This window comes from Amblyomma mixtum, chromosome 3, assembly GCF_055824585.1.
Source record: "Amblyomma mixtum isolate Tamu chromosome 3, ASM5582458v1, whole genome shotgun sequence".
NCBI lineage: Eukaryota > Metazoa > Arthropoda > Arachnida > Ixodida > Ixodidae > Amblyomma > Amblyomma mixtum.
The window spans coordinates 372,919,450-372,929,005 of record NC_143014.1 but is presented as its reverse complement, the minus strand read 5'-3'; the positions used below and the strand labels follow the sequence as shown (position 1 = coordinate 372,929,005).

General features: G+C 46.5%; 1 protein-coding gene across 2 annotated transcripts in view; it reads right to left on the bottom strand.

Moving 5' to 3' along the window:
* Window positions 1-510: 510 nt before the first annotated feature.
* The window catches only part of Sin1 (SAPK-interacting protein 1), an 85,769-nt gene continuing 76,723 nt past the window's right edge, over window positions 511-9,556 (bottom strand). For both annotated transcript variants that reach the window (XM_089584311.1, XM_089584312.1), the window contains one exon: window positions 511-1,098. In XM_089584311.1, coding sequence (XP_089440437.1) covers window positions 878-1,098 — 221 coding nt within the window. In that variant the 3' untranslated portion in view covers window positions 511-877. The remainder of the gene's footprint in view (window positions 1,099-9,556) is intronic.

The window sequence follows — 9,556 nt, the reverse complement described above, 5'->3', positions numbered from 1 at the left end:
TGTAATCTGCACAGCAGATACCACACAGGCCACTTCTTGTGCACACGGTTGCTCCGACACCAGCATGACCGAAAAGGGAGAGGGGGCCTCATTCCCGGGACACCGCAGCTGCTTCCGGGGCTTGCACTTTCTTCTGCTCTGGCATTTTGTGATCACACGAAAGAGAAGCAAAGGAAGGCAGCACAACATGCAACTGTTCTCTGCTGCAGGTGGCACTGGTGAGCGGCTTCTCTCTCTCGAGGGAGGCGAGAAGATGAGTAAGGCAGGCAGTCGTCATGTGAAACATTGCAATATTGCTATGCATAATACCACCAGTGCACAAACTAAGCAGGCAACAGTGTGGTCCGTCACACAGACTACTTTTCCGCTGCTCTGTGCATTATTTTTGACTTGACTGGAATCCTGAACAAATACACGTAAGGCCATTCGTTTCTTCTCGATAATGACATGACTCCACAACAGTCTTTCCCGTCAGTTGTGGCCTTCTACCATGCTGCCCCCCCCCCCCCCCCCCCCCCCCCCCCCGTGACGTGGCTAGGGACAAAGTGGTGACTGTGCCACACCTAGTTTCATTGGCTCCACCCGGGTGCTGAGCACTGCAAGCTCCGGAGAAAACGCAGCCCGCTACACCATCCGTGCAGCTGATGACACTCTCCTCCATCGGAACACCTTCACTTGTGCACAAGATGGGATGGAAGACAGGGTGGTGAGCACTCCAGGGGGAATCCTCAATCTGTCCTAATCTCACCACACACGCATCTGCCGTCGCGATGAAGGCATCCACGGGGCTCTCTCGGTTGTGCCTGGGGTGTGATGAGAATGCTCCAGGCACACCACGGCAGTGCTCCGTCTGCATGCCTCCAAGGGGTGGCAGGGCTTAGCTGGGGAGCAGGAAGGAGGCCTGCTTGCGGAGCAGTTTCCGCTCCTTCAGGGCCAGGTACTGGGTGCGTGCTGAACTGGTGCGCATCACCAGGATGTAGCCAAGTTTGTTGCGTATCACAGATGCCGTGCCGGGGTCCGTTTCAAACACGTGGTTCTTGAACTCCCCTCCAGACAGGTACACCACCTTCACCACACACCTCTCTGGAGAGCCCATACCTGGCAGAAAGAAACAAAAGGGCTCATGCTTGAAAGCCGCTCACATTATGAAGACATACCTAGCGCCACCTTTATGTACAGTGGGATGAAAAAACCACACCCTCAAATGCAAGGCATACACACTGGGTCTTGTATTTTGTTTTTAGCTCAGCTTGAGAGGTTCTTTGCTGAAACAGCAGTTGATTACTTTCTGGTTTTTGTTCGCAGTGATGACAGTTCCTTCACGGGCGACACTTTTAATGTCGTTGCGTTGTTTCGTGACCTAAACCATTCCAACCAGCTGAAAGAGGATACATCAGATTTCTCGACTTTAAATTTATTCTTCATCTGGATGAGATGTGCTGAGCCACGTACCCTTTCATTCAGCTCACTTCAAACTTTTGAAAAGATCTATTGCACTCTTTGTCTTTCTCAACACCCTCAAGAAATCTTGCCCACACCTCATGTATGAGAGCCTTTCACAGCAGTGCAAACTTTTGCAAGAAGCTGGGTACCCTCCCCATGTTCTAGTATTTGTCACGGAAGGTGTTTTGAACATGTTGTGCCTGCGGAAAACAGAACAGAAGAACACGTTGCTGTCATTCCCTACTTTTATAGGCTTTCCCATAACCTGAAAAAAAAAAAGAACAGTGCAACGGGCATCGGCTAGAGTGGTGGTCTTTTTGGCACCAAGCAAATCGTGTGCCCTATGCACTAAAAGGCAATGGAAGTTAAAGAAGTGACCAGCTGTACAAAGAAACATGGCTTAAAATGCCCACTTATAACGGCTGCAGTTATAACAAACGCTCACTTTTATGAACGAGGGTGGTGCTACCGTCAAGTTATGTATTAGGGCAATGGCACTACATCTGAGACACAGCAATCATCAGTGGCTACACAGCTTGGTTACAGTGAACGAGGATGCACTGCAAACTCAGCCCTGCAGCCGGAAACCACCGTGTCTTGCAGCAGCAGAGAGAGTCTCCTCCGTGTCGCCCCCTTCCCACTTCCTACGAAAATAATGTGGCGACCCAAAAAGCAAGAACAAAAATGGTTGGTTGGTTTATGGGGTTTAACGTCCCAAAGCGACTCAGGCTATGAGAGACGCCGTAGTGGAGGGCTCCGGAATAATTTCGACCACCTGGGGTTCTTTAACGTCCACTGACATCGCAATAAACTTAAAAAATAAGGAATACAGGACGTCTGGAATGCTGAAAAAACTTTCTACCAGATGCGGCCATCAAAAATGCAGGCTTCGTGCTAACCGCTTTCTGTTTACAAGCATGAATGGCAGCGACCTGTGGTCACCGCTTGTCATCGGGAAGGCGCAGTGTACTGGAAGCTGCGTTCTCGTCCATTACATGCACGACACAAAGGCCTTACTGATGCACGACATTTTTTTTATTTTACAAGAGTGCCACTAGGCATAAATTTAGAGCGGGCATGGTGATGACAGTCAATGTTGTGATGATAGTCAATGTTCGCAGAGTGGCTTGTTGAGTTCAGCCATCACGTAGGGGAAAAAAAAAAAAACAGGAACGTCTTTCCCATGCTTGACAGTCGTGTGGTGCACCACACACTACCTTCCCTCACTGTGGTGATCACACTCTTCAGCCACCGAATGCGACAAGCAAGACCAGCCACTTGACACGGGCAAAATTCACATGCTCAAGGTGGTCCCTCTGTGCCATGTCACCCATGCATACTGATAGCAATTCACTGACCAGGTGCCACAACGTCCCAGTTAATATTTCTCTGCTCCCTGCCGTGGATTGATAAGGTCCCATGGATGAAACTGACTGTGGAGTGCATCAAGAATTGTGTCCGTAAGGCATTGTTTAAGGGGCCCAGGAGCGATGAAGGGCGCTGTCGAACACCACGCTATCAGACGCAGGTGGATTTGTGGCAATGTGCTGTCAATGTGCTCCTCGCCTGAACTGATGTCACCTGAGAGGACTTTATTGGTTGCAGATGATGGCACAAACACCGGAAAGCCATAAACCGATAAAAATAATAGCATGGGAGGCACGAGAACTCTCATACTGTCAGGAATCTGACGAGGATGATGACGAGAAGGCTGACCTACCACCTGCTACCGTGAGTGCTTCCAGTGATTAGTTATAAGTAGCGAGGGTACTGGAGAGGAGCATGTGACTGAGCTGGAGAGCTTGCAAAGCACTGTAATGGGGTCTATGTTTACTTTGTATTTTTGGCTGTAACATGAGAAGTCCACTTACTATGAACCTCCACCAGGTTTGTTGTTATAAGTAGGCTCAACTTCAGCTCCTCTTTCGTGTGGAAAGCAATATGTAGGGAAAACAAGCAGACGCCTGAATGATTGCCTTTGAGGACATGGTCGTGACGTGCGTAATACGCGGGGTAAAAGTTTCTCAGCCCACTGCTCCGATTGTCAACGTATACTGCTGCTAAAGAAATGTGTCGTTTGAAAAATTCACAAATAGCAATAGACGCGTGAAATCACAGAGGCCAAAGGGGTCACAATTTTGGGAAAAATTGTGTAAGCGACCTTTCTATGGCACTGTTACCAAACAATATTTGTTACTAGTTTGTCTCGTTCGTGCCCTGATGGTCAAAGTACGACACTTAGGCATAGAAATCACCTTTTCTGACGCATAATAACTCACTGTTGGGAGTTAGCGCTGAGTGTGCATGCCCTATCTGTCCATGTCTTGGTCACGCTACAGATTTCTTCAGAGAATGCCCCAACAAGCCCAAGTTTCTACCCTTTCCACTTGCAATAAACCACTCACTACTCAAAACACATTGCACACATCGTTTCAGGGGCTGCTGCACAAGACAGCTTCGAAGCTTTAAGCTGCAATGCAATGCATTGTTGGATCAGCTGTGACAGTAGTGTGGTGCACGTCGCTACTGATATATGCCGGGTGCCTTGCCGGCACCAGAGATGGGGTAACAGTTTTTACAGTCTTGGGAAGGCCGTGCCGCGTTGGCTCAGTGGTTACGGCGCTCGGCTGCTGGCCCAAAAGACGCGGGTTCAATCCCGGCTGCGGCGGCTGAATTTCGATGGAGGAGAAATTCTAGAGGCCCGTGCACTGTGCGATGTCAGTGCACGTGTAAGAACCCCAGGTGGACGAAATTTCCAGAACCCTTCACTACGTCATCCTTCATAGCCTGAGTCGCTTTAGGACATTAAATCTCAGTAAACAAACAAACAAAGCCTTGGGAAGTGAATCACCTCTGGAACAGTAACTCATGGTGCGAGAAAAACTGATGTAACTGCAGTTGTATAGCAGTTATGTGTGCTCAAAAGCAAAGGCCAAAAACTTGCTCTTGCTAACTGAGCAAAACGTATATATAGAGACCTATTTTATCGCGATGGTGAAAATTTTCAACAGCACAGATAATTTCCTTTTTGAGTCGGAGTTCAAGAACGCAGTTTGCACAACTTCAGAAACACTCGAGGCTTTTAATTGCACAGACTTTCTGTTGCAGCTGAGCCCCGCAGCTGCTACCGATACTTCAGCCAATCCATGGTGCTAGGATATGGGCCCAAAAAGGATGCTGAATGTGACCAGAGTTGCAACTGGGAAGAACAAGGGCGTGACAGCACAAAGAGTTGATTTCTTCTTCCCAAATCTGGCCACTGTTCAGTGCAAGCAAAGCACTGAAAAGCTTAGCATGTGAACAATTACAAGCCAGAGCAGGTTTGAAGAGAGAGCGAGGCCACTGAGCACAACGCATTTCCCCAAGCTGCAGGTGGAAAATGGGAGTGGCCAGCTCGAGATTAATTTAGACAACCTGGGGGAAATTGCACAGCTCATGGGAATTCTGCATTTTGTCTGTGTCAAAACTTGGCTGCCATGGGCAGGATTTGATACCACAATCTCGGGCTTAGCAGCAGAATGCCCTAGGCACTGCGCCATCATAACATGAATCACCATATATATATATACCGGGTGTCCCAGCTAAATGTAACCAACCTTTTAAAAAAGGCGAAGTGTCCTAGTGCAGTGATACCAAATGAAGGTTGTGCAGAGTCGCATGACCTAGTCTCGAGTATTTTTTTCATACTTCAAAGTTAATTAGTTAAGCTTAATTAGCTAACTTTTTAATCACTGACTTCAGGAAAAAAGTGTCAATGAGAATGTTTTAGACCGCCTCGAAAAACCGCTAGTAGTGCGGTTTCCACCACAGTACAATTTACGTAGCTTTATTTATTGACCTTAAAAGAAAGTTGTCACGTGACCAGCTGCTCGCTCACTTCTCTGCCCCAATGTGCACCCAAAGTCTCATCGAGGAGCGGACTTCAGGAAAAACAGGATTTTATTCTCTAAGGCGCATCTTCGGATGTTTAGTGGCACCGTTGTCACGTGGAAGCTTTTTCTTATTGTCCGAATCACGGTTAAAGGCCAGTAAAAAAACTATTTTACGTAAATAGTACGTTGCTGCAAATGTTTCAGTCAGGCGTTTTTCAAAGCGACCTACAACTTTTCCATTGACACTTTGTTCATCAAGTCAGTAATTAAAAAGTTAGTTAATGAAGCTTAACTAATTACTTAACCTTGAAGAACGAAAAAAATACTGCAGACTACGTCACGCGACTCTGAAGAACCCTCAGATGATTTCAGACGGCTAGGGCATCCCGTGTCTTTTAAAAGCTTGGTTACATTTAGCTGGGACACCTGGTATAAGAGAAGCCAACAGCCACAGAAACCAAGGAACACAGGAGATTTTATTTATATTTATTTATTTTCCGGTGCTCATCAGTGGAGCATATTACTGAATATGTTACTGTTTAAAGATAAATGATTAGTAAAGCATACATATATATATATATATATATATATATATATATATATATATATATATATATATATATATATTCAGTAGGGGTTCCAATGGCCCAGTTTACTAGTTTAGGTAGAGTATTACGACAAACGCGACTGTTCTTTTAACGTTTATTTTGCCAACAGTATTCCCTTCGTCAGGGCAGGCTTACAATTGTAAGCCTGCCCTGACGAAGGGAATACCATTCCCGAAACTGTTGGCAAAATAAACGTTAAAAGAACAGTCGCGTTTGTCGTAATACTCTACCTATATATATATGTGTGTGTGTGTGTGCGCGTTGATTCATGCTATGATAGCGTAGTGTGTGTGTGTGTATATATATACATACAGAGTGTCCCAGCTAACTTGGACCAAGATTTTAGAAAAAACTAAGCGTTCATCAGAACTGAAATTGCATGGATGTTGTTAGGGTCTATCTAAAGTTACAGTAGCATTTTTTTTGCTCCTCCTATTTGAATAATTAGTTGAGATAAATAAATTAACTTTTTAAATATAGCTTGAAACCTTCAGGCGTCATTAGGCAAGTTGTGGAGCTCCACAAATATTGTCCAACCCAGGCACTTCCAACGAGATAAGGCTTAGGATGGCCATTTTTATTCGGTAAAAATGAAAGCCCACAGAGTTTAAAAAATACCACGTGACAGTGCGCTCCGCGCGCTTGCCGCGGAGTTTGCGCCCGGATACGCCGCGATTACAGCGCTCTCATCTCTGCTTTGGAAAAAACATCACTCGCTTTGCGCCTTTTGTGCTACCGAAGACAGGGCTTGCCACCATTAAGCCTTTCACCCGCCCCTCACCTAAAGTCCCATGCCTTTGAGGTAGCAGTAAATAAAAAGGAGTAATAAAACATTGCATGCGAAAGAGAGCTGCACTACTGTGTTCAGATGTTGTTATAAAGGAGTTAACCTTTCCCACACATCGCATTCGCTAAGACGTCCCACTCAGCGGTACTTGAAGATGAGATGTCTGTTTTTGCCTGTAAGAGAAGTTGTAGAAAGGACACAGCAAAGTCGCTGAAAAAGATTTTCAGTGGATCCAAAATTTTAACCGAATCTAGGCTACAATACGCACAAGGGCCTCGCACTCTCCGTCAAGCTCGCATTCTTCGCCAGATACAGTTTAATCTCCTACATACACCAGCCAAAGTTTACCTATACCGGTACACTTCCACGTCTCAGTGCCCAAACTGTCCACACACATACACAGATGTAGAACACTACCTTATGCAGTGGCACACAGCCTTCCAGTCCCCTGCCTATTGTTTCCACCCACCCCTACCGTGGCCCATCTGGCTCGCCTCCCGGGACTTGACACTGCAATGCACCCTCGAAGGACCTGACATAAAGGACTGTTTTAATAAACGTGCCACACCACCAACACCCCTTGTGTGTTCACAGCAAGGGTGCAAACGCATTACGAATAGGGTGCCTCGATTAACGCACCCCCCCCCCCCCCCCCCCGCCCCCCCCCCACTGTGTTCAGGGCGAAGACAACTGCATCACTGCTACGGTGTCCACCTACATGTGGAAAACGTGTGCCACGTTAAGAATATGAGGAGAACGCAGAATTAAGCATTGACAGTGTAAAAAGGCATCAGATTGATATCCTATAATTTTTATTTTCAACTTGGAATGGGCAAATGAGTCATGGAGTCAATACGGTCATTGGCACCATTACTGAGCTTGCCTGGCAGCATCAACTGTACGGTAGTAGTTATCATAGTCAGCTTCTTTACTGAACGACGGTGCTAAAGCTCCCTATTAGCAGCAGTAAACCTCTGTTCTTGGTTGCTGCATCAACGCCTTTTGTCTGCTGGCTAGAACTGAATCTTGGTGAGTTGGTAATCCATTGAGTAATACAGTGCAGTTTGAAACAGGGACAAAGGAAGACAGACAAGGGCAAGCGCTGACTTACAATTGAAGTTTATTGCTTGGCTTGCGGAAATATATGACGGGCTCGACCAACAAAAGAATACATGTGAACAGTGGCAAGAGACAGTTTATACTGCAGCTGTTGATGGCGACAACAGCGGCATGATATAGTTGTTGCTAAAAACCTCAGTTCATTTTCTCTGATTGCCACAGGGGGGCTGCTGGCACATGCTTCCCTTACCCTTACGATTTCTGCAGCTTCAAGAATTTCGCGAGTTGGTCGATTGTTGTGTCTGCTTATCCCTTTCGTATCTGCGAAGTATGGCCTGCATGTTCTGCTGTCGCAATCCCTGCAGTGTATCCCAAGGTGTCCTTGCACCGTTTCATGTACAGTCTTTGTCAAAAGTTTAGAGCCCAGGGGGTTTGCTTCTAAGCCTCGCAGTGGGGCTCCGATAACATTCGTGGTAGTCCTACCCATTGGAGGAGGCAGGACCAGAAATATTCTTACCTTCAGCAAATTTGGAGCGCTGGAGATGCATTACGAACCAGACAGTGTGCTTCAGAAGCAAACCCCCTAGGCTCCAAACTTTTGACAAAGGCTGTACATTACTGTGATGCTTCTTTAGGCGTTCATTGAGGCATCTTCCAGTTTACCATACATATTGTTTACCACATGATAGTGGGATTGAGCACACAAAACCTTTCTGACACAGCACAAATTGATTTTTGTGTTTTATGGAATATTTTTGTGCAATGTCAGTGCACATTATAGAACCCCAGTAGGTAGAAATTTCCGAAGCCCTCCACTGCGGCGTCCCTCATAGCCTGGGTCGCTTTGGGACGTGAATCCCCCATAAACCAAACATCCTTGCTTGGTTCAAGTAGGGAAACGGCTCACTACCGTGAAGTTCTCAGTGGGCAATGGTTTTAGTGTTTGCTTTGTTGCGCCATCAGGCGGTTAAGCCATGTGTGGCGTGCATATGTCCATTGTGAGATAACCAACTTGAAGGGACAACTGCCAGTTATTGTCCCCAGTAAAAATCGATTCTGTTGCTCTTTCTGGCTATGCCGGGAGTAAAAGACGGATTGATCGCCGAGAAAATTGTATTTAAAAATCTTTCCGCCAGTCGGCTCAAACTCATGACGTCCGGATTTGTGCAGTGGCGGTGTGTGGTTGCTGCTCTAGTCCGGCCGGGTTGCCACCAATTTGAAAGGAGTGGTGGTGGCCTCTGTGGTGCACGACAGAATCGGTGTTTGTGAGCGTGACAAAAATACAAGCGTGCCTTAGTTCTTCCCAAGGCCTGCCTTTTCGTAGTTTTTCTCCCTGCTCCCTGGTTGCCATTCTGCAGCGCACATGAAAGGGCATGGAACTTGAGTTTTGTATCATAGCTTCTTTGCCTCGCAGGTGACATCATGTTGAGCATGAACAACACACGAGATGCCATACAAATGAGATGCTGAAATATAAATATGACTTGACCGGATGCAGCGGCTGCACGCGCTTTGTGCCGCCGCTGCATTCTGTACGGTTGTTGCAAGATTATGTGATTCTACCTGCAAGATAAATTTTAGCATAGTGTTATCTGCTATTGTGAACCGTTTCTGCGGAGAGATACCTTCGCATGTGCAGGCATGAGCAGGTATGAGCGCACGCCTGCCACTGCGCTGTGCTACAGCTCTCTAATAACTCTATTCTTTTTCTCTTTTACTTGTTTTTGTTTTCAAACATAGTTACTGAGAACAGCAAAAGAGGGCGCATGATGACAAGCAATTTTTCT